General features: G+C 36.9%; 1 protein-coding gene across 1 annotated transcript in view; it reads left to right on the forward strand.

Annotated features, from left to right (window-relative positions):
- The window catches only part of LOC122798817, a 3,666,270-nt gene that overhangs the window by 3,170,311 nt on the left and 468,795 nt on the right, over positions 1 to 27,164 (forward strand). The window contains exon 21 of the mRNA XM_044067940.1: positions 6,545 to 6,771. Within this exon, the coding sequence (XP_043923875.1) occupies positions 6,545 to 6,771 (227 nt within the window). The remainder of the gene's footprint in view (positions 1 to 6,544; positions 6,772 to 27,164) is intronic.

Consider the following 27,164-nt stretch of genomic DNA (forward strand, 5'->3'; position numbering starts at 1 on the left):
ACTGCATGGCTGATTTAGAGGACAAAAACACCTTCAGTGATCACTGTACACAAGCTACAGGAATTCAGTGTCCACACCACTACAAGCCAGTTAGTATGTGATGTGGCTAAATTACCACTATCAAACAATTAATATTTGATGTGGATATCCCACCACTGCCAAACAATTAATATGTGACGCCCGTGCACTGACCCAGTAATCAAAGAGCCTCAATCCTCACCACTAGCACCAGTGAGGGGCATGCACATTGTGAAGGATAAAATGTACACACACAGTGAAGTACAATTTTCCTTAAGAGCACACAGAGATCACAGTCAGTCTGGGGTTGGTTTCTCTCTTTCTTTCCAAATCTCCAATAAGACTCCCCACTGGCACAGCTGTAGGGTACAGATCTCAGCCTAGTGGTCAAGCCAAAACCTCCAGGACCCTCTGTGTCCAGCCAGTGCTTTGTGTCCCTGCCCAAGTAGATGACACACAAAGACACACTTTGAGATATGAGTTATATACAAACACACATGCACTCCTGGGGAAGGCTGCCACAGGTTCTCCAGCTATGCCCCTTTCTGCCCAGGGTATTACATAGTAATCCACTGCCACCAACCACTATTTATCAGCTACTAATAAGGCCCTTACCAAAGGGTGTCCAATTTTACTGTGCAGTATTATTATTATCCAGTTAGTAAGTGTGACAAACAGCCAGGCGATTGGAGTGGTTTTGTACAGTATGACCAAGTACATGCAAGTACTCTAGAGCTTAAATTATCTCTACACAAAACAGCCACAGTAGAAAGGTTTAAAAATATTTAATAATAAATAATAAAAACACAAGACAATACTCATTAATTCAACACAATGACATTACAAAGTTCAGAGGTCACAGGAAAATGCTTTAAACCAATACTTGATAGTCTGACATAAATATAGAAAACAGCTAGACTCATCTGGCTATTTTCTGTCTATCTCTAAGATAAATCAGTGTTCTAAATACTACTTACATACAGAGCAAGTGAGTGCTGGTGAGCTAATGTGTTCAGGTTCAGACAAAATACAAAATGCTCCATCTTTCTCTCTGGGAAAGTCTTAAATTGATAATCCACAGTACCGCTGAGTCATTTCACATTACATCATTTTTATCACTTCACTTTTAGTTCCCAGGCTAACAGAAACTCAACATTTACATGTATTGACCTGGAAGCTACAGCAATAAAAGACACTTTACATGTGAAGTCTAGTAATTATTCCTTAAGTTAAGACAATAGAAAGAATTTGCTAGCCCAGACATCCTGTCTCCAGGCTTGAGATCAGTCATACAATGCTTTGCTTATCGTTGTTTTCCAGCAGGGTGCACTGTGGTTACATTTTTGAAGCTCAGAACATACACAGTTGTCTTACATTTAGTTTTCTTACATTTGTAAAAACAAGCTTGCGGATCATATTAATATTTACAATGGCATAGAATTATTTTTAAAAAATCTAGCTAGCTAGACTGGCAGCCTTCACAGGGCGGAAGGGTGGAAAACTATATTAGGCAGAAAACAATACAGAATTGTCTATCACAGCAGAAAAGTAAAATTTAACCATTAAATGAAAGTTTTAAACAGATAAAGGAGCAATGAGACTCTAGAAAATGCTTTTAACTGCAAGCAAATCAATTATATGATACACTCCTTGGCAGGAAATCAGAACAAACAAACAGATGCTTAGTTAATGGAGGCAATTTCCTATTAATACCGTTCACATTGTGAAACTAGCTAAAAAAGCTTTATAGACTGTGTGACAGTAAAAACCTTATCAGGCCCTGTAAGGCAATCAATTTTCATACAACTGTGCAGATTAGTTTATAACAATAAAATACAGTAAAAGTATGCATCAGACAATACAAAGTGCTTTAAACGGCTAGAATATGCAATAACTAGTAAAAATAAGCAAAAAAAAAAAAACAGGATACTTATTGTTATATATCACAAATCAGAGTTGTGGTCAGTGCCCCTCCTCTGCTCAGCTTCGTGTGAATAGACTGAAATCCTATCAAAGTTAAGGCTTAAACACCAAAATGTACAACCTGAAACAAGTTAAAAAAGCTCAAAAGAACCAATTGTCTGACATTATTATTTTGAGCTTGTCTCCCTTGTCGCCTCAGTACTATAGAACTTCAGGTTCTGAACTGCTTGCTTTTTTTTTGTCTTCTGTATTTGTCATTCCAGGTTTAATTTATGCTGTTTACGTTTCTTCCCAGTCGTTTGCACACTGCAAAGGGCCTTTGAAATCAGACATAACAGCTGTGTGTTCAACATATTAGTAGATATTTGATAAGAACATCAGAAGTCAGTGCTTCTTGTCTAGTTGCCCTGTTGTTTTCCCCCTGTATCTGGAAGGCTCCTCCATCCCGCAGCTACAGATTAATTTTTCTGTTAGTTTATCAATAAATAGGGTTATACTTTTGCATTTTGTGCCTTCATCCTGTACTCAACTAGCAGTGAAAAAACCTCACTGTATTCAAGACAAAAATAACTGAAAGTTACATTTATTGAGTGCTTTTGTCCATTGGTAACAATAGTGGACTTCATTAAAATTAATTAATTGTTTAATTACCCCACTATTTGAAACAGTATAAATCATATAACTAAAAGTAATATCATATTTAAAGCTCTGTATTGAGGAGTTCAAGACACCGGCCAGCCCAGATATTATCACAAGCGTTTAATGAACAAATAATGGCGAAATAAAAAAGCGTTAAACGCCAACTGAAACAAAGCGTTTTTCGTCTGACTTTTCTCAATACAGTGCTTTTGTGTGTTTATTGGTGATTATTTGCACTGGTTCTTCCATTTTTTGGATTACATACATCATATTTAAAGCCATATGTGCAAAACACACAAATCAAATCATGTTTTTTATCTTTCTAGTAATTTAAAACAAAGAGACAAAACTGATATAGCATATGATTAAAAATCTCAAAATATATATATTCCATAAAAAGTTATTTCATAGCTTTGCCGAATATATTTTCAAAACACTGAAAGTTGATATTCTTTCATTTAAACTTGGTGGCTGTCTTGTTTAAGCGTAGCTGCCATATTAATTAATGTTTCTTAAACATAATTCTCTAGACCCTCCTCTGTTACTTTTTTCCAATAGTTCTAAAAAAGTAAATATGAACTTTTAAAATAAGAACATGATCTAGCATTCTAAGTGCATGCTTGTCTTCCTGTTTCATAATATCATAATTATGTTCATAAAGCTTCTTTTTCAGTGATCATGTGGTTTTACCAATGTAAAAAGAGATACAAGTTACACACTCAGCAATATATACTACTTTCATTGAATTACACTTTGAATAAATAATGTAAAGGGTAGCTTGCAAATTTTATCCATAATTTGTTTGAAATATAAACACATTGGTTAAACAGCCAACTTATAAGTTCCATATGACTTGATTGCCTTACATGTTCATTCCAACATATTTTTATATTGCTATATATTTTATAAACATAATTTGGCATTGTTCCTAGTATTTTAATAATCCCTTTATCATATGAAAGATATTCGAATATCTAGTAATTATTGTTATTTCTTACCTTTTTAGATCTATTCAAAAATATAAGAATTATACAGTTAATGTGTGTTGTTAGGTTCTATATCTCTGAATCTTTCTTGGCCTATTCTAAAGAACAATTATTAAAATAGGTGCATAAATACTGATGCAGATCTCCATTACTGTTGATACCATTTCTTCTAAAATTTCGTGTGGGTAACCCCTTTCCTCAAAAATTTAGTGTCACTATTTCCTTAATAAAATTTTGATAATCTAATGTCAATTTGGACACTGATCATTTGCACCTTAACTAAATCCCTTTTCTAACGCAGAGAATGTCAACTAGAAAATGTTTATAATTATTTGAAAATGTTGGTTTTTAATATACTTTAAATAAATATTTACACTTCCCAAAATCCTTAGAAATGGTGACATCCAGAAAATGTTTCTCTTTACTTTCACATTTTTTGTAAATCTCAGAAGGGTAGTAGTACTAGTAATATATTTAAAAATTGATCAAAATCATCTAGACTACCTATCCAATAAAGAAAACAACATCCAGAAATCTGTAGTATGATGTTATGATTCTATTATGAACTTAGAAAAGCATGAAGAGATCATCCCAGGAAGCTAATGCTAAATTAGCAAAACAATAGGAGCAGCTGATGAACGCATAGCAAATCCATGTTTATAATAATATGCCCCATCAAAGCAAAAATAATTGTTTAATAATACTACTTCCATAAGTTATGCAGTTATTATGAGATCACTGGAATTAATATCCTTGTCATCAATTAAAACTTCATGGTGCAATTCCAACCCATTTATCATGTGGAAAGGAGGAAAAGTTTCTGCATTTCAATGTTTATGAAATACATGTCTTGTATAAACTTATCAATACTTTTGATTTTTTTGTAAAAAAAATGCCATGAACCTTTAAGAATGGAGTCATATTTTGTAAAACTTGCTTCAGTTCTGTTTTAATAAAAATAGAAAAATAGTCTGCTTTGAACCCCATTAGCAGTAACTATTGGACTCATTGAGAGACTTTCAACATTTTTTATGCAGTTTTGGTATCCCATAAATAAATGAAACAGGCTCCATAACTTGAAAAAAATCAAAACGTATCTTAGCAATTTGTTCAGTAATAAATAAATCATTAAACATATAATATTTTCCTGTATGAACTATTAACTTAATATTTAGAAACTAAATATAAAAATCTGAATAAAAAAGTACTTCAATCATTTTAGTGACATAATCAATAAAATTCATGACTACGACCACTGCCCCTTTATTTGGTTTCATGACAAGAGACTTATTATGTGAAGGCCCCCATAAACATTTTCATTATTTTAATGTTACTGTGACACCCGTGCACTAGCCCAGTAATCAAGGAGCCTCAGTCCTCACCACTAACACTAGTGAGGCGTTCACAGTGGGAGGGATAACAAGTGCACACACAGTAAAGTACAATTTCCCTTAAGAACACACAGCGATCACAGTCTGTTGCTGGTTTCTCCCTTTTTCTCCAGATCCCCAGCAAGACTCCCCACTGGCATAGCTATATGGTACAGATCTCAGCCTAGTGGTCAAGCCAAAACCTCCAGCACCCTCTCTGTCCAACCAGTGCTTCATGTCCCTGCCCAAGTAGCTGACACATGCACACTTTAAGATTTGATTTATATGCAAACACACAAACACTCCTGGGGAAGGCTGGCACAGGTTCTCCAGCTATACCCCTTCTGCCCAGACTGTACAGTAGTACCGCTTGCCACCAACCACTACTTATCAGCTACTAAAAGGCCCTTCCCAAAGGGTGACCAGTTTCATTGTGTAATATTACTATTATCCAAATAGTAAGTGTGACTGAGACCTGAAGGCTATTTAGGAGTGACTGATATGATATTACCAAATACATGCAATGCACTCTAAGAGCTTAAATTATCTCTACTTAAAACAGCCACAGTTAAAATGTTTAAAAATATTTAATAATAAATAATAAAAACACAGGACAAATCTCAATTCAACACAGTGCTAGTCAAGAGTTCAGATACAGGAAAATGCGTAAAATAATATTTTAGAATAGCCTGACATAAATATAAAAACAGCTAGTCAGTCTTACTATTTTCTATCTATTTCTAAGAGAAATCAATGTTCTAAATAACTTACATTCCTGCAGAGCAAAGGCAGAGTGCTGGTGATGTCAGTTTTGAAGACAAATGCAAACATGCTTTTTCTCTCTCTCTGAGAAAGACTTAAATTGATAACACAGTACTGCTGAGTCATTTTACATTACATCATTCTTGACACTTCTCTGGTCTAGCTTCGCAGGCTAATAGAAACTCAAAATTTCCATTTCTTTTTGCAATGTGCACCTGCAGGAAGCCCCAGCAATAAAAGACATTGCACATGTAAAATTTAGCAATTAAATCTGGTCTCAAAACAATAGAAAGAATTTGCTGCTCCAGACATACTGACTCCGAGCTTTGAGATCAACCAGTCATAAAATACTTGACTTATCAGCTTTCTTCCAGCAGAGTGCACTGTGGTTACATTTTTGAAGTTCAAAACATATAACAGTTTTTCTTACATTTGTAAAATAGCCTGTGAATTATATTAATATTTACAAATCACATAGAATCATTTACAAAATTCTGTCTGGCTGGGCTGGTAGCCCCTCAGTCTTCACAGTTACATTTTGATATTTTGGTTCAGCTTGTACTCAGTATGTGACGGTACTGATGGAGAGCAGAGGGGAATGAATGGATGTGCAATCCTAGCCGTCATTTTAACATGAAAACACATGCATGTAGGAGATACACAAGAATAAAAAATGTGCCTAACTCTGGTTATTTCAATAGGAAATTACTACAGTTACCCACTGCTGAGGGCCCTCTTGCAGATCAGCTGATATGGTGTGCACATATCTTTTATATTCTGTAATTATTCACTTGCAGAAATATGCATATTTTAATTTTTTTATTTCCTGTCTTTCCCTTATTTCAGACAAGCCATAAAGAAAAAAACACTGTTGCAGCAACACCACATTTGGTGTCATCAGTCTCTTCCACTCCTTGCAAAAACACGTACTCAAAATCTATTGATATGACCGTAAATCTGTCTGGTCGTAAGAGAAGACCAGATGACATGCAAACTCCAGCAGTCTCCAGTAAAATCAAAATAACTTTACAGGACCAACAACAAACTGTTCTGGAAACATGTACAACCATCTGGTAAGCAAATGCAAAGCTCTTACTACCAAGGTTATTTATTGCTATGTTAATATGTTAATTGGGTAATCTAGCTAATCTAAAAGAACTTTTTTCTAGACATGAACCAAGAATGTTTTACAAACCAAAAATAAATGTTATCTTTTGATGCGGTAGATATAAAGAAGTTTGGAAGATTGTTAACTGTTACTTTTGAGATCATTTGGTCAGATATGAAGTAGGCTGAAGTACTTGCTGTTATGATGCAGAGAACACAGGCCTCTGTATATGTTATACATTGGTCTAGAAGAAAGGGAACAGAACTGTAACAGCAGGCTTTGATAATGTTTCAGTCACTTATTATTGGTTAGTGGTAACGTTTGGGAAGTGCAGGGTTAAAAATATGGGCATATATAAGATTAACAGTATAATGCAGAAATTACTGGTATGTCAACCATGATGCGTAAATGAATTAAAATACAAAAGAAGAAGAGCTGTATAGAAGAACATGGATGACTGGGGCAGGAGGCTTTGTCAGTGCTGGATAAAAAGTAAGGTTGTAGGAAATGCAGATGCACACAGGATAGAATATGCAAATTATCAGGATAACTTTGTATGCTAGATATGATGTAAAATAACCTAAAGCAGTAAAAAACTACTTCAAAATACAGGAAGTTTTACAAGATGGTGGATTGGAGCATCTGAAAAGATTGCACACATTTTCCATGAGTCTAGCTGTTTAGATGCTTTCTTTTCAGGTTTGCTTTACAGTAAAATAACAAAATGGGAAGATATTTTCTGGTGAGTGTTTGAAGACCTTAGTGCTGTTGACTCAGTGAAAGCTATTAAATGACCATATCTGTGTGCAGTTATACTTGCACTAAATTTATAATTGATTCCTTCTGCCTTGTATATTAATCAGAAAATGAGCAGATATACATGATGTAACACTGGGAAAATTTGATACTTTATATTCTGAAGCTGCTATGCTTGACGCTGCACATCCACTGTTAGAACACGATGATAACATGTGCGGATTATGCGGGTGAACCAAACCTGAACTCACAACCTCTTTTCAGCTGTTTGCACAGTTCAGGTTTCAGCCTTAATAGATGTTGGTAAAACATTCTCAAATTCAGTGCATAGATGGAAACTGGCAAAATCCATACAGCTGTCAAATTACTAGGCAAATGTCCAATGCTGTGCCTTCTTGCTAAGAGAGGATCACAAAGTAGAGCATTGCACAAATGTCAGCTGTTTAAACCTGCCACCCTCAGATGTTGGAGAAGAAAACTCTTGGCCTTCCTTACTGCAGGGAGAATGTCAATGGTTGAAAGTTCTTTCCATCAGAATTGAAGGAAGCACGGCCTTAGTTCATAGCCAAAGAACAATAACAACGTCCATTAGTCTTAAGGTGGGCCATAGTGTAGATATCCAAAGGTAAGTCTGCTCTTAAAATGACTGTCTCAGTCATGTATTTGCTTGTCATCCCACTCTTTATTGATGTTAGATTTGATATTATATCTAAATAAATAGTATATATAATAATATAACAAAAATATCTAATATTGTCTTATGCAAAGCCCATAGAAGGTGCAGTACTGTCTGCCATTCTGGGGGGAGTTCAGTCTGGGGTGTAGGCTATACCTATGGCCCAATCGGCCAGAGCTCACTGCTGACGAGCTTGAGCTAGTGGAACTGTCCCTAAAGTCACCCAGCAGTGGTTTAAGGTATTCAGGTTCAAGTTGTCCATCTTACAATGCAAGCTTCTAAAGCTGCAGGGGGAGTGTTCTCTGGGCCTCTCAGAAGCAGTCCTCAGTTCAGAGTTCAGGTATTAAAAAAAATGTCTGTTATCTGATGGAAGTTTAAATCATGGATATGTGGGAATGCTCCCTTGCACTATATGACTTGATGCTAGCACCAGATTATGCAGAGGTCTCTAACTTCTTATTGCCACCCTTGGCAAGCAAAGCCCTGGGTGCCAGATCCTGGTCACCTGTGCAGGCCCTTTTCATACCTGTGCCAGCACAAGACCTTGCATGAGCTCACCTTTGAGCTTGTTCATAGGTTCAATGGTTTTTATCAGGTAATCAGTCTACAGTCAATTGCAAGCTTAGCCAATAAACAATATTCAAAGATTCCATCCAGCAACATAGGGGACAAGACAGGCTAGACAAGGGAAGAATTTGAGGCTTCTAATCCAGATACTTAGGTTTACCTTGAAGTTAATGTACGCTACTCATACTGATATGTAGAGGAAGTTTGATCCAGAGGTGGGAGATACACTAAGATATGAGTTTATCATTCTAAAGTGCCTTATTTATATGTTCGTAGGTTTATAGGTATGTAATAGGCTGTTGACTTGTGAGGATCATAAGAAGCCTAACCTTCCATTTCCAAATAGTTTCATGGGAGAGGTGTTGTCTGTAATACATACCTATTTCTCCAACATATTCTGTTTATTTTGCAAAAAAAGGTTGAGATCCCTAGACTGGGTTTTTATGATACAGTCGTACTTGCAGATGTGTAGTAGGACTGACAGAAGGGGGTCTATTGAACCTCTATATCCAGGCCAGAGGTAGGCTTTCAATAACCTGTATGATACTGAGAAGAGAGAGAAGGCTTTGAGATGGTCTGCATACTTTTTTATGATATGGGTCCTTGATTTTCTTTACTGTAAAAGCACTGTGGTCATTCCAGATATGACAAAAGTTTGGACAGGTATATACCGAAAGAGGCGAAAGCTCAATGATTGGACTAATGAGTGCTGATTACAGTGGAGCAATTACATGTCTGGACCTGGGCGCAATATCTTTAGATATAAGCTGTGCACTAATAAAAGACTTCCTTACAACAGTGGATATGTGGTTATCAAAGAACAGTTCTTTGTTAAGATAGCTTCAAAGGTCCCTAACTGCAGGATCAATTTTCAGTGGTGTGTTATCAATATGATAGTTGTTATGAGAGTCATGCTTACCAAAGGATATGATTATATACTTTTTGGCATTTAGTTTTAATTCATGGGTTTTACACCAGCTATTTGTTCAGGACAGGACCTCTTGGAGGATCTTGGTGTCCTCTGGGGAGTTTACCACCCACCATAATTTTCTGACTTCTGTTTGAGTCAGTTTGCTATCCCATCAGTTACATTGGGATCAACAACTAGGTGGGAGTTTATCTATAATACCGGAGTGTGGGATGGTGTGAAATACTTTTCCAATTTGTAAATATGCAGTGCGCACTGCTTTGCCTGTGTCCCTTGCTTCAGTAACCTTTTTGAAGAAATTAACCAGGTTAATGTACAATTGTTTGCTCTGTTACTTTCTACTCATCTCTGACTTTTGTATTTTTATCATGTATGTGGAGCTGTTGTATTTTGTATTTTTATGACTGTCATGTATGTTGGAGCTTTTCTCCATGGGTCTCTGCTGAAAATGGGCACCTGATTGTGATTGTCCAGTCAGACCAACCCGGTAATCACATATAAAATTAAATAAATAAATAAAATAAAAATAAATAAATAAGCAGGACCTGCTCTTTATGAATCAGAACTAGGCTAGTTTGATACTCTATATGTTACCTATATCCATATTCATTAATTCCGTAATGATCATGTCCATTACCTTACAGATGAGACTGGTCAGGTTTATTTGTCAGCAATTACTCAGGTCCTCTGACATCCCACATTTGTGAAAGGAAATTAATTTTGCTGTCCTCCATTCATGTGGTATGAGCCTGCTTGATAAGACAAGCCATGTTTAATGCTGACCAGTAGGCAACCTGGTATGTTATCTGGCCTAAAAGACCTAGTGCCTTGGCCCTAGACAGTGCTTTAAGAATTTACTCTTGGGAAAGTTGAGGGAGGTGTACATGTGGGTATGCATTAAGAAAATACTGAATGGGGATGAATTTAGAGATAAATTTGCCTGCTGATGCATTGGCTATGTCCTCTGGGTCCAAGTATGTAGTATCATTTAACATTATCTTCGCACAGTGCTTGGCATTTTATCTGAGATTGTTAACATAATTAAAGAAGGCTTTGTGATTATCCTTTGCCTGGGTGGCTATTTTACCACATATCTGTCATAGCAGGTTACTAGGCTAATGGTCCTGGGCCCTTACAAGCCTAGCCAAGAGTTTATCCCCCAAAAACCTCAGTCAGCACCTGTCACTCCTGTCAATGAGGGACAAAGGTGGAACCCCTTGGACAAATTGACTTGATTAGTTCCAGCATTCCATTTTTAATTTAGCAAAAGCATTTCTGGCATATTGAGAGTTAGGTTTATTTTTTCTTGCAAAAAAAAAAAAATTTTTTTATTATACAGCCTTTTTCTATTAATTCTACCATAGGAGATTATTTTTGAATTTGGCATTGTATTTATTTCTGAGGGGACAAATACATCTATGTAGCGATTTACATCTGCATAGAATCTGACAGTGAAGGATTCTGCATAGGCAGTGGGATCATCAACAAGGAAAGGGGCTTTTGAATTGTTGTCATCACTCACTCACTTTTAGTAGATTAGCCTTTACATAATCTCTGAATAACGAAGTATTGCTAGGTGCTTCAGGCTTCAGTCTCACTGTGGATGTGAGTGGCTTGTGAAATGATTTGACCAGGGAGGAAGTTACAACTGATGGAGAGCAAAGCTCCCCATGTTGGTAACAACCAAGTCCAGGATTTTATCTCCCCTAGTTTAACTGGTCCAGAAATCTCTGAGCTTGCATATTTGAGGATGTACATGTCTCTCAGTTTATAGAGGGGTAGCTAAAGTCTCCTAGAGGAAAGTTGTTTGAGTTAATACATAAGGACTCTATATTAGTTAAGTTGGATGTGGAAGAGATCCGGGTTTTTCCCTTGTATAACAAGTCTGTAGATGCAGTGTTTTTGGAGATAACACTGCATTTAATGCATTTGTCTAATGCAGTGGGCCTGATTGTATGTTAGGCATTAGAATCCTGCACTGACACGAGTCCTTTCAATGTTCAACCAGTTCTCTGTGATCATACATATATCAACATTTTCCAGGGTAAGGAATGCCTGTAGGTACTGGAGTTTTTTGTTAAGGCTTCTAGCATTAGGCAACAATACCTTAATGTCATCCAGATTCAGTTTAGTTATGCTGAAGGCATTAGAAGACTGTCATTACCTAAAAAAAGGAGCTAGAGGGTGTTCAAGAATTAAGCCTTGGGGAAGAAGTGCCATCCTTAGCAAAGCAGTTGGGAATATCTACCATCTGTTCCCTGGTTTATATAAATTGTACCCTCTTTGAATCACACCATAAGCTATGCCAGTTGTGCAAATTCATGATCTTTTGTTCATAATGTGACATCATTCTTTTATTTTCTCAATTTTTTTTATTTTTCAAATACATTTGAATGAATTCCATAGTAATTATACATAACATTTTAATTAACTATGTACACTATTTACATTAGCCTGACACTATAACAGATCTTAATGTATACAGTTACTTTGTAAGTATGTCCATTCCATTACCAGAGTGTTTGATCAATTATTGTATAGTGTCAGTCAACGATAAGACTTTTCCCCAAGGGTTGTTGATAAATGGCTTTGGATAACTTCTTAGTTCTTTAATTTTAATTTCCAATAATGCTGTGCTCTTCAGTAGGCTGTAGAGGTCTTCTAAAGTAGTTATTGTGTTTGTATTCCATCTTCATTATACACTTTCTTGAAATTGCACAAATATAGTCCATACTAGATACATGTTTGACCTATTCAAATGAGGACCTTTGCTCACATTTAATAATACAACAGCTGTAGTTAAATAAAATGATTCATTAAATAAAGCTTGTAGAATGTTATTAATACCATTCCAAAATGCCTTAATTTTAACATAATCAAAGAAAATGTGGTTCCAATCTGCATTGTGTACTTGCTCACATCTCCAACATATTCCTTTTATGGAAGAACTAATTTTACTGATTCTGTCTGGGATTAAGAATGCTCTGTACAAGCATTTTCAATTAAAAACTTTCCAGTTTGGTGTAAAGGATATATATTTTATCGATAATAAGATATTTGTTTTAATATCTTCAGTTAACTGTAATGAGTGTCCTTTTGTTATGTATTTCCAATATGAGGTTTTGGGTATTGTTTTATAGTTTATCTATATTTTGTAAAATTTTGAAATATCAAAGTCATTATATATGATTTCATATATGTATTTCATAAATTTAGGTATTTCTTTAAATGAAGAATTGTTAATTATGCTACTTAAATCTTGCAAATATGACAGAATACTCTATAAAGTTAGCCAGTCCTGTTGTGGAATTTTGTATGTTCTTTTTATTACTTGCATATCTAAAACTTTTAGTGCTTTGATACATTGGAGCCAACAAACAAACCCTCTCTGTTCCCAGGAATTACTAATTTATCTGTATATTTTATGTGGAAAGTTCTTTGTGACTATAAATGGTGTTAAAAGATCAAACCAGATTTTTAAATCTATATTTGCATTAATAATTTTCCTAACTGAGTCAATGTAATAATTAATCAAACGAGTTTTAGTGTGTTTAGTTATGTTATATTGCATCCTAATACATATGTGTCATGGCAAATTTTTATCTGTTATTTGACATTTGTTTTGTAAATCAAATTCATTTATTGATATTACAGTAAGTAATTCTTTCCAGTTTGCAGAGTAATTTGGACTTATCCAGTCTGAGATTGTTTTAGATATTGATGCTTTTATATATGTTTCTATATCAGGAAAGTTTAATCCTCCCTGTTTCCATGGTCTGATATGATGTGTTAAAGCTATTCTGTTTCTTTTGGGAAACCATAAATATTTTATTAGGCATGAATTTATTTCTTTAAGTATATTCCTTTCTGGTAACAGTTGTATTGCCAAGGCTATGTATAGGTTCTTGGACAGTAAAACCATTTTATTAACTGTAGTCTATCTTCAAATGTTAATATTATTTTGTTCCATTTTTGCACAGAGATTTTAATTGTATTGACGATATTATTGTAGTTTTTTTAGACTAATTCATTATTATCCTTGCATAACTCAATTCCTAGATATTTTAAGGCAGATACTCATTTCCCTATGATGTGATCCCCCTTAGTCTGCAGTTCTTTTTTTTATTTAAAAATAACAATTTTGATTTTGATTTATTGAAGTGGAGTCCTGAAGTCATGTGAAATTTGTCAATTAACATATCTAAATTCTTCTAATATCTCTTTTGTATTAGATAATGTTAGTAATATGTCATCAGCAAATAGCATTACTTTAGAATTGTATTATTCATAAACATCCATTCCTTTGATTTTATATTGTTATGAATTGAATCTGTCAATATTTCAATAACTTGAGCAAATATAATCGGTGACATGGAACATCCTTGTTTAGTGCCTTTTGTTGTATGTGTAGATCCAGAGGTAAAAGGACCTAACTTCACATACGCTAAATTATTTGTATATATAGTCTTTAGGAGATGAACAAAGGATGCAAGAAATTCAAATAGCATTATGATTTTGAATAAATAGTCCCAGTTTAGGGAATCAAAGGCTTTATCTATAAACCAGTTATGAGTGTTTCTTTATTTTCTTTATTAACATAATCTGTAAGAGAAATTATCCTTTTAATATTGTCATGTGTGTTTCTATTATATATAACTCCAGTTTGATCATTATTTATTGTTTTGGATAGTGGTATTTTCAATCTGTTAGTTAATATTTTCATGAATATGTTATAGTCATTATTTAATAATGATATAGGTCTATATGAGGTACAGAGGTTTGGGGATTTGTTTTCCTATAGGATTGGTGTGATTAAGGAATATATCCAAGAGGATGGTATTAGAACTTGTGACTGAATTTCTAATAAAGTTTTATGGAAGAGGAATAGTATCATTGAAGGAACAGTTTATATATTTCTATATTTATGCCATCTATACATGGAGCTTTATTATTTTCACCCTCTTTTATTGTATCTGTAATTTCTTTGTAGGATATGGGTGCTTGCAGACCTAGTTTTAATTTTTCTGGTACTTTTTTATATTAGAACATTTTTCATCTAGATTTAATTGATCAATATTTATATTTTCTTTTTGGAAATGTTCCATATAGTGATTTCTGTAGGCATCAAGAATGTCACCTATATCTGAGACATTTTCCATTTCTTTTTATGGAAGATACTTTTAATGTTATTAGCTTTTGATTGTATTTTGATTCTTGTGGATAAATTATGTATATATTTGGGACAAGTGGCCAAGGTATTACATTTTAGTTTTTCTAAAGCTAAACTACTTTTATGTGTTAGAATTTTGTTGTATTTATTGTTTAATACTTCTACTTTCTTTTTAATCTCAAACAATTTTGATTTTTTTCAGCTTTTCCTGACAAAAGTTTGTATTGTAGATCTAATAATTCAGAATCCCATTCTCTGATTTTTTATACCAAGTTAGAGGTTTACCATATATGTAAGCTTTTAATAAGTCCCACATCATTATTTTATTTATCTCTGTGGTATAATTAATATCTAAGAAGAATTGTAATTCAGATAATACCCATGGTTTGAACTCTTTAATTTTAGTTATATATGCTGGGCTTCTGGAGTTAAAGATGAATGGTTTGTACCCATTTTGAAGTTTGAGTATCAATGAATTGTGGTCTGAAAAGGAGCAGGGAGTTATTGAGAAATTAATGATTTTTAGAGTGTAAGTCATGGGCAGCAAATATTTAATGTATTCTAATTTGGATACCAAATCTGTGATCTTGATGGGAAAAGAACAAAGATGTATCTTCTTTAAATTTGAAAGTATCTACAAGATGAACTGATTCTACCCACTTGTTTAAAGCTTTTGATACAGCAGATGTACGCAGAGGTCTTTTATTTTAGTTTCAGAAATATAAAATATACAGCTAAAATCTCCTCCTAATATTAAGTTGCCTTTATAATTATTGGAAATTAAATCCAAGTGTTTTTTAACAGTTCCTGTTCCAATGCCTGGGAACCAGTATAGATTGGCTAGGGTCCATATTCTGTAATTATATTTAACTATTACTAATGCCGTAAGGCCTTCTTTATCTTCATACCTATAAATGATTTCTGGGTTAATCACATTTGTTTTCCATAAAATTGTTACCCCTTTTGTCTTTGTCTTATAAGTGGATTGCGCCAATATCAAATATTCATTAAGATTCCATTTGTAATTGTCATTTGTTTAGAAATGAGTTTCTTGAAGGAAGACAATTTGTGCTTTGTTCAGTTTTAAATATTTCAGTAGATTTGATCTCTTGCTAGGATTGTTTAAGCCATTGGTATTTAAAGATAGTAAAGTTAAATCCATCTTAAGTTATTTAGACTATGTATTTTTTGTGTTCTTGTGAGTATTAAAATTTTTCCTCTGATAACTGTAAAGTATATGTTTGAGCTTTTAAAGGAAATTGTTTTGGTCAGGCATACTAAAATGTTTTGTGAAATAACAAATTTAAATTAATAAATGTTAACAAAGGTAAGATCTGCACTAGCCATGGAATGAAAATCATTCCTAATCTGATGGATAAACCTAAGTCCATCAGATTATCACTCATACCTTGACAATCCAAAATATCTGTGCTCCATAAATTGAATTATCATATGGAGAATATTTGTAATAGGAATAAGCAATATTTATGTTATTTTGAACAGATATAGTAATGTTGTAGATTAGACAGAATTTTAATACAATATAAATGTCTACTTATTGTATAAGCAATTAATATTTACATGAAAGATAGATGACAAGCAATTCAATCATAGTAAAGTAGGATATATCATATATAACACCTCAGTAAAAGCTTATAGCACACAGTTATTTAACATATTCACCCTTATTGATGAAGTATTTCAAAACGTATTACTTATAAATAGATGGTAATAATATTTATACTTAATGTTTATAATACAATGTATTTTACTGGATATATCAGAAGTTATATTTCATTGTTTGTGAGCATTTAAGTAATCATTTTGTTTGTTGCTGACTTAAAGCATCAAGTTTGTTTTATGTGAACATTGATGAAAGTTAGTGCATTTTAATTATCAGCGCATCCCCCCCCATTTCCTACACATAAGGATTTTCATATCTGTCATGTCTTATTATAAAATGAGTGAAATTATAGGTTAAAACAACAAATTCACTTATTGTGATTAATGATTACACGTTCCCTTATCATATTCATAAATTGCCATTTTATGGCATATACTGAGCGTTTTTAGATTTAAATGGCAGCATTCTATTTTGTATAATCAGCAAAGGTTAAACCGAGTGATTATTGTCAATTTAATACTATTTTTCAGAATGTGATTGTTACATTCTGTGACATTCCTAGTTCAGCCTTCTACTGTTTCCCTTGAACAACTTTGTCAGTTTTATGTCATGTGTAAAGCATTAGTTACCTTTGTAACAGTTTAAGTATTATGTATGGTCAAGATGGGTTACAAAACCACAATTCAAGTTAAAACAATTATATGACTTGTTATGTAGATTTACTTATATGAGAAAATCATCATGCTTTCCCTTGATGTTCAGTATAGTGTATGTCATTTATGACAAGTTAAAACAGTAGTGTTATTATACACAAGCCCATGTTATTAAAATCAGTGTCTATTGTCAATTTAATACTATTTGTTCAGAATATGATTGTTGCATTCTGTGACATTTCAAGTTCAGGTTTCTATTGTTTCTCTCAAACAACTTTTTCAGTTTGATGTCATGTATAAAACATTAGATGCTATGTAGTCCTGTCTTGCCTACATTCTTCCCATGGGTTCGACTCAGCCTATTTACTAACTCAAAAATCTCTGATTGGCTGGGCTAAGAGGGTATCCCATAGTACACTGCTTCGCATCCCCAGATCTCGTTTGCCATTTGTAGAGCTCGGACGTGGTCTTGCTTGGCTGTGGCTAAGTACCCTTTTTGACTTATTTCTCTTGAGAAATTGATTGCTTTATACTTAAAAAAGCTATTTTAATAGCTACTCTTGCTGCAGTAGTTGTGTTTGTGTGTTTAGTAGTGTTTTTTGTGGTATCCCTAACTGTTCCCACAGGCTAGGCCCGTTTTAGTTAGAGGACCTAGTCCTCCTTAGTTGAGTAGTTCGTCTGTTTCTTATTGTATATTTTTTTTTTTGAGAACCATTTAAGTTATAGGTTCTCTCTCTGTGTTCTTGTTGCTATTGTTTGTTGGTTAAGAGCTTCGCTCTTCTCTGTGGTATTGCTGTCTAAGTTGTGGGTTTCCCGCCCTTTTTGGTAGTTGTTAACTGTAGTTACCCAGTGTGCTTTGCACTCGCTGGAAGTTGTTAACTCTTCGGATATGTCTAAATATCAGAAAGAACATAAGCCTTCTGGCTTTAAAAAGTGTTCAAAGTGCGGATATAAAATGTCCATCACAGATGGACACTCTGTGTCTACTGTCTTGGAGACATCCATTTACAGGAGTCGTGTAGCTTTTGCCACACCTTCAGTCCTAGGGTGCTCCAAGAGAGGAAAAACAAATTGATTTTAAAGGGACTGCTTAAACCATCTTTTGAGGAGGCTATAGATTCGGCTCCCAGTCGAAATCTAAGTCCTCCAAGTCCAAGAAAAGTTCTCCGGCTCCATCGGCATCTTCGGAGCCTCCGGAGAAGATTACTATATTGGATACTGTTTACTCGGCTCCACTGTCTTCGGGGCCGTAGGAGGTGTCTGTGTTAAGTGAATCAGTGTCCGCTCCGATCATTCTCGAATCTATTCGGAGCCGGTCACCGAGTGTGAGGCATGGTTCACCAGATAAGAGGTCTCAAGTCTCCATCCATCTCCTCCAAATCCTCCAGGCTTTCTGATTTGGATGTGGATAGGGTGGTGCAGAGGCTCCTGCAGCTGCTGGTGTTGGCTAAATTGTTTTCGGCTCTGACCCAGTTGGTTCCGGTGCCAATTCCTATGTTTGTTTCATCGATTCCTCCTCTGAGCACATCCTTGCTGTCGGAGCCGGTATGTTCCGCTCCAAGTGATGTTCCTGCGCCAGCTCCGATAACCCCTCTGGGTTTATCGGTGCCGACCTCTGCTGTGACCATGTCAGTTCTGTCCACAGGGTTCAAGACTCGGGTCTCCTCGGTCGGGCCCGAAGGGGATGCCTCAGGACATCTTTCGGTTCTGAGTCTCCCACTCGGTGCATCAGCTAGGGGGACCCTGGTCCCGGTCATGGCCTTGGAGGCCGGTCGTGGGGTCCCGCCTTCGAGGCCATGCGGAGCACGCTGGCCAGGTCGTCAGCTAGGTCACGTGGGTCGGTCATTCCATCCCCTATCACTCTGGCGAGAGCCTCTGACACTCACCTATCCTTGGACAGCAGAGCACCAGGCCCTAAGGATACCCCCATGAGCGGCCCCCCACTTTCTGAAGGTCCCTCAGAGCCTGTGCCTGAGGACCCTCCCAGAAAGAAATTGTGCACATAGACTCCGAAGACGAGTCTCTCACTTCTGATACTGACCTCGAGGAAGCGGAAGGGTGCCCTAAGTCTTCCTCTGATGATGTTTCCTTCTCCGATTTCCTGGAGATACTGAAACAAAGAGGAGACTGGCCTTCCAAAACCCCTTCCGAGGAGGAGTCAGTATTCCTTAAGGCTTTTGGCGCTCAACCTTCTGCCTCCTGGGTGTCTCCACCCTTCGAAGAACTTCTTGACCTTATTGGTTGAAGGGTGTGGGAAAAACCCTGATTCTGTGGAGCCAGTAACTTGGTGCCCCAACAAATTTCTCTCCGCCCCTCATGGAAAATAACTTCTGACAAAGGGAGTCCCGGTAGATGCCATGGTGGTGGCGGCAGCCATCCAGAAGGAAGTTGCAGAGTCTTCCTCTTCGGTCCATCCTCCTAACAAGGAGTCTAGGACTATGGACCGGTATGGGAAGCGTATCTTGTCTTCATCCACCTTCACCTTAAGGTTGCTGAATTATGGAGGTAAGGAGAAAACAGAAGAATTGACTGATTTGATTTTTAATCTATCTAGTCGTTCGTTGAATGAATATGAGACCAGCCTTTTGAATAAAGGCCTTTCATTTGTTCCGTCACAGTCGAGTAGTATATCGGAACTGTTGATTGACTTACGTATGTTCTGCAGAAACGCCTCACTTAAAGTACTGTTTAAGGACAATAACAAGAGTGTATATTTGGACAATGGTAGTAACTTTAGAAAACTGAGTGTATTTGTACCTGAAATGCCAAATGTTGTTAATTGTTTCATGCAAGTTTGTGAAAATGATTTTTACAACTATTTTTCCAATTCTTTAGATACTAACATGAAATATCATACATACTACAACATAAATTATAATGAAAAAATGGCACTTAAGAATCTATCAAAAGATATGAGCATTATTCTTAAACCAGCTGACAAGGTTGGTGGACTTGTTTTACTGGACACCACCTTTTATAATAAATTAATGTCAGAAATGTTGTCTGATACTGAAAAATACACAACTATAAATGACTCTGAACTAGATAGGTTAATTTTTCTTGTACATGACACCTTGTATGACCTGCTAATGTGCAGGCAGCTGAGTAAGGAATTCTATGACTATTGTCTTATAGAGTGCCCGTTAATTCCGTTAGTAAAGGGACTCCCGAAAATACATAAGCAACAATTTCCCCCACCCATGCGACCTATAGTGGCAGGGAATAAATGGTTGACAGAAGACATATCTATATACTTAGAGTCTAAATTAGGATCTTTAGTAAGAAGTGTACCGACTATACTTAGAGACACTCAACAGTTACTAAATGACCTAACTTTAATGAAACAAGATATAGTTACAACATCACCTTTACTTCTAGTTGCTATGGATGTAAACAATTTGTTTACAGTAATACCAAATGAATACGGAATAGAAGCGATAAGGGAAGTAATGTGCAGAGATACTACTATTGACAAGGATACACAATTACTTATTGGTACTCTATTAGACATAGTACTCAACAATAATGTCTTTTCTTTTAACAAAAAACTATATAAACAGGTATGGGGGGGTTGCGATGGGCACCCCCTGTGCCAACTCATACGCAAATCTTGTTATGTATAATTGGGAATACCATCATGTCTTTAACAGTGAATACAAACAGAATATTATACTCTATAGACGTTTCGTAGATGATATCCTGATTTTATGGAGAGGGGATGTAAATTCCCTATTGAAATTTAATAAATGCTTGGAGTCAACCACTGATTTTTTAAGATTTACAATGGAGTTCTCCAGTACCACAATCAATTATCTGGATATTACCATATCTATTAATTCTGAACATACACTTGTTACCAGGGTCTATAGAAAGAAATGTTGGAAAAACGCCATTCTACAATACAGTAGTATGCACCCAAGACATGTCTTTGCCAACATAGTCAGAAATCAATATATGAGAATATACAGACTCTGTAATAATGTGATGGAAAGGGATCAGGAATTGTTAACTTTGAGAAACCTATTTATAATGAGAGGCTACCCTATTGGTCTACTAGAAGAGATCAGTAGTAGTGTTTTACCAACCACTAATGATGCACATAATCAAAATGTCTATAATTCTAGATATAAAGTAGGTACAAAAAGGATTAAATTTAATAACAAACGGAAATCAGTGCCAAATACATCAAGTCATCAGGAACCTGCATTTCATGTTCCATTTATAACTAGATACACTAGTGATAATTATTATGTCTCTCACATTATCAAGAGAAACTGGAACATATTGACAGTGAATCAAGATGTTAAGAAAGTAGTAGGTTTGAAACCCAGCTTTTGCTACAAAAATAGCAAAAACTTGAAAAGACTCTTGTGCAATGACAAATTGTATAAAGAGAATGAAATAGATAGAGCAATGTATATAGGAACTGTACCTTGCAATAAATGTAATATGTGCAAGCACATTTTAACAGATAACCATTTTTATATACCAGATCTTGGTCAAGATTATTATTTTAATATACAAGCAACCTGTGAGACTACCAATGTTATTTATCTAGCCACATGTAATGATTGTCAGGCATATTACGTAGGTCTAACCACTAGAAAATTAAAGAATCGTATTTATAATCACATATATGAAATGAGAAAACAGATATTAACCAACGCATTAGCCAAGCACGTTAATGAAAATCATGATCATAAATTCTATTTTCGTGTCATAGATGTGGTTAGATGAATAAAAAGAGGAGGAGACAATATGACATTCATTGAAAATGTTGAACTTGAATGGATTTTGAAGCTCAAAGCCCACATACCTCCTGGACTAAATAGCACAGTTAGTCTGAAACCTGTATTAGCTTTGAGATAACCTATGCATTTATATAATTATATATTTGTTGTATACTCTTAGACATTGTACATGATGGCTGATTTTGTAGTTGGATGGTTTTAGTCTTAATAATAGTTGGTTGACTAATACAGCAAGGAGTATATATGTTTACATACAAACTGAGCTCTTACTATTATGACCTCTCAATACAATACCTACCATTAAGCTATGCCTTTAAATTTGTTATGATGGATATAGGTATTTTCATACATTTTTACTTTTTAAACTTTTTATTCATTGCCAACACTATGTACATAAGTTAATACCTACCATTAAGTTATGCTTTTAAATATGTTTTGATGGATATAGGTATCTCTATACATATTCACTTTGTAAACTTTTTATACATCGTCAGCATTATGTATACAAGTTTTGTATTTACAACCATTAACCACGTATACGTATACATATATGCATCCCAGTATTATAACAATGATGTAATAAGGTATATGTATATTATAATAATATGTTTTTTTATATTCCATGAGTGTGACTACTATCCTTATATACATATATGTTTTTACATTTACTTGGCATTAAATATTTAGCTTAATGCTACTATATATCATTATATCATTATATACTATTTAATTACAGATTTTTTACATCCATTATAAATTTGATATATTTTGATAAACAAAGGTAGTATCTGTTTATATACTTTTAAACAAGATGAGCTCTTAGAATGGGTATTAGTTATGGACTGCATTTGTATAACAAAATGATAAAGCAGTATAAAGGTAGAAACAGAGTGAGTGTTTTTCAAAGAGACCTTAATTGATGATAAGTAAGTTTTAATTATTAATCAATTAAGAAAAAGAGCGGGAAGCTAATTAATTGTTCTTGCTATAATAACCATGTGATTTTTTGTATTGAACTATAACCTGAAGAAGCATACAGGACTGTATGCGAAAGCGCTTGTGATACAATAAAGAGACTTTTTAATACTTTTTACTGCATCGTGGTGATCTACGTTTTGGTGTCTCCTGGGAAGGTTGCTGAATTACTTATCTCATTTCACTCGGCTCCAGAGAGATCTCCTTAAGGAGTTGGGAGATACTCTTGTGGGTAACATACCTGAAGCGGTGGCTCAGACAGTCAACGCACAGGTTTCTACCCTCAACTCCATCACAAACTCATCCATGCGACTCATTTCGTATGCAGCCGAGGGAGCGAGTAGGGCAGCCAGCTCAGGTGTAGCCCTTAGAAGGCAAGCCTGGCTGCGCCTGTGTCACTTTGCGGAGGCCTTCAAGTCTTCCTTCACTGATGCCCCTTTTGATGGTTCCTCCTTGTTTGGGACCAAAGTGAAAGACACCCTCACCAGGTGCGAGCAAGAGGGAAAGACCCTATTTGCCATAGGGGTCCATTTTTCCCTCCCGTCTAGGCCTTATCCCAAGGCTCAGTGAGGGGGAAAGATGTGGTTCAAGAAATCATAAAGGTTTTTTCCTGCCACACAAGTTGAAACCCCCTCCCGAGGCAGGGGAGGGGGGAGATATTCAGGGAGACGTCGCCCCAGAGGCAGAGGGGGCCCCCGCAATTCTGGGGACTGCGACTCTTTTCGTAGCTCCCCATACTCTCATTCCTGAGGGTGCGCCCGACTGTGCTTATCCGGAGCCAGTCGGGGGTCGAATTTCCTTGTATCTGGAAGCCTGGGAAAACATCACCCAGGACCGATGGGTATTAAGGATAATGTCCGGAGGTTACACCATTCCATTCTCTTCAGTACCCCCTCCCATCAGAAAAATCCCAGATGTTCCACCCAGTCAAAGGGATCAAGCAGCCTCTGAGATATCTCAGCTGCTAGAAAAAGGAGTCATCCAACCAGTCCCCTCAGACCAGATCGGATTAGGGACTTACTCAAGATTCTTTTTGGTGCCGAAAAGAACAGGGGACCTGAGACCCATACTAGATCTCAGTCAACTCAACCATTACATACACAAGTCCAAATTCCATATGGTCACCCTACAATCTATTCTCCCATTGTTGGGAAAGGAAGTATGGATGTGCTCCATCGACCTGAAGGATGCTTACTACCATATCAAAATGGACAGGGCATCCAGGTGCCATCTACGCTTCAGGCTGGGAGCCAGACATTTCCAGTTTTGAGCCCTGCCCTTTGGTCTCACCACAGACCCCAGGGTGTTCACCAAGTGTATGGCAGTGGTGAGATGTCAAGGATTCTAGGTGTTTCCGTACCTGGACGACTGGCTCTTCACCGCCCCCACCAGGCATCTACTAATTCAGACCAGGGACACTACCAACAGTCTATGTGACCAATTAGGCATCACGATAAACTGGAAAACATCTGCCTTGTTGCCCTTACAGCGTGTCACCTTTACAGGAGCAAAGCTGGACACCATTCAAATACGAGCGTTCCTACCACAAGAAAGAATCACAGGGTTGCATCAACAAATTCTCACGCTGATGCCTCTGAGACATGCGAAGGCAAGACTGATTCTTCAACTCCTAGGGACCATGGCAGCTGCTATCATGTTGGTCCCGTTAGCGAGATTACACATGAGAATTCTTCAATGGCTTCTCTTTGTCCAATGGTCTCTCCAAAGACTTCTGCTATCCTATCCAATCCTAATGACAGACAAATGCAAGCAAGACATCCATTGGTGGCTGTGCACCAACAACTTGAACGTAGGAAAACCCTTTGTTCCACCCGTCCCTGTGGCCACAGTGACCACAGACGCCTCCCAGATAGGGTGGGGGGGGGGCATTATCTCGGCAGGATGGTCCAAGGCAATTGGCAGGAGCACGAGATACATTTGCACATAAAAGTCCTGGAGATGAGAGCAGTGCTTCTTGGGTTGCAGGCACTTCAAGAAGTCCTCCCTCTAGGGACTATTGTGATACACTCAGACAACATGTCAGTAGTGTGGTATCTCAACAAGCAAGGAGGAACCCGATCTTATCCACTAGGCAGGGAGGCCATGCACGTGTGGCATTGGGCAATAGCTTCCCAACGGTTTCTAGTGGCAACGTACATCCCGGGGAAGACCAATGTGATAGCGGACAAGCTAAGCAGGGCGATTCTTATGCCCTACGAGTGGTCCCTGGATCGCCTGGTGGCAGAGCGAATCTTCAGCAGATGGGGTCAACCTTGCTGCAACATTTTTGCCAGCCCTCTCAATGCGAAATGCAGCAACTACTTCTCGCTGATCCCCCCACCGGGGGAATCACCCAGGGACACTCTAGCTCACAATTGGCCCTCCGGTCTGCTTTATGCTTTCCCTCGTTTCCCCTTCTCTCAAGTGTGATTCAGAAAGCGCAATCCTTGGGAAGCAGGATGATTCTGATTGCCCCACACTGGCCTCGTCAAGTATGGTTCCCCTTCCTTCAACCCTACCTTGTGGATACTCCTTGGATTCTGGAACCCTTTCCAGACTTACTGACACACATCGGGACAGTTCCACCCCTCTCTGAGGGCACTCCAGCTGACAGCCTGGCTACTCCACTTCCATCCTTAGTCAGATGCCATAATTTTTCGCCAGATGTAGTCCATATTTTGTCGTCCTCTCATAAACCATCCACTAGGAAAATCTACTTTAGCAAATGGAAAATATTCTCTGTTTGGGCTCATTCCAGAGGCATTGATCTGTACACGGCTCCAATTGATTCCGTTGTGGAATGTTTGTCTATATTGTTCTATCAGGGGTCCGCTTTAGCCACCATCAAAGTTCAGCTGGCGGCTATATCAAACTTCCACGTGGCCAATGAGTCTAGCCTTATGGCACACAGACTATGTAAAGCATTCCTTAAAGGTACCCTATTGCTTCGTCCCCCAGTATCACAACCTGTTATGCCCTGGGACCTCAATTTTGTTCTTCAAGACCTCACTCTTCCACCCTTCGAGCCTGCAGCTACCTGCGAGTTAAAGTTTCTAACATGGAAAACAGCTTTTTTAATAGCTATCACTTCAGTGAGGCGGGTCTCCGAAATCCAAGCCCTTTCCATCAAACCCCCATATTTGATCTTCCATAAAGATAGAGTCTCCCTTAGACCAAACCCGCCATTCCTTCCCAAAGTGGCTTCCCTGTCTAATATAAATCAGTCTATTGAGCTGCCAGTTTTCTTCCCCAATTTTTCCAACAAGGCAGAATTCAGATTTCACCAATTAGATGTACATAGACAGTTGCGCTTCTATCTCCATCGGACAAAAGATATTCGGAAATCTGACCAACTCTTTGTCTCCTTTTCCGAAAACCGGCTTGGTTCTCCGGTATCCAAGGTCACACTCTCTAGATGGACAGCCAGCTGTATTTCCTTCATTTATCACACAGCAGGTAAAACTTTGCCCTTTCCACCTAAAGCCCACTCCACAAGACCTGTCTCCACATCCACAGCCTATAAAGCTAGATTGTCGATGGATGGTATATGTGCTGCGGCCACTTGGGCTTCTCCTCCACTTTTGTCTCTCATTACAAATTGAACGTGGTTTCCAGGGGCAGATCTTCATTTGGCTCCACAGTTCTCAGGAGTATTTTCCTATGAGCCACCCAGGTTGTAGGTACTAGGGACGCTGTCCCATGGGTAAGAATGTAGCCGAGATAGGACTGCATAACATCAAGAAGTTATGTACTCACCATAACGTCCGATGTATGTAGTCCATCTCGCCTCACATTCTTACTTACCCTCCCGCCTTCCCCCCTGCCTGGAGGATTTGGAGATAAAATTTTATCATGCAGTGTCCCTTTGATTAATTTGTTTGGATAATTTGTTTGTATGGATGTGTGTTATGTATGCAATAACTGAGTTGTTTGCAGCAAACTAGATCTGGGGATGTGAAGCAGTGTACTGTGGGATACCCAATTAGCCCAGACAGTCAGAGATTTTTGAGCTGGTAAATAGGCCGAGTCGGAGCTGATATTCGGCTCCAAACCCATGGGTAAGAATGTGAGGTAAGATGGACTACATACATCGAACGTCATGGTGAGTACATAACTTCTTGTTACCTTGGTAACCGCTTAGGTATTATGTATGGTCAAGATGGGTTACAAAAACTACAATTCAAGTTAAAGCAATTACATAACTTGTTATGCATTTTACTTATATAAGAAAATCATCATGCTTCCCCTTGATGTTCAA

This window comes from Protopterus annectens, chromosome 3.part1, assembly GCF_019279795.1.
Source record: "Protopterus annectens isolate FY-2018-M chromosome 3.part1, PAN1.0, whole genome shotgun sequence".
In the NCBI taxonomy this organism is placed as follows: Eukaryota; Metazoa; Chordata; order Ceratodontiformes; family Protopteridae; genus Protopterus; species Protopterus annectens.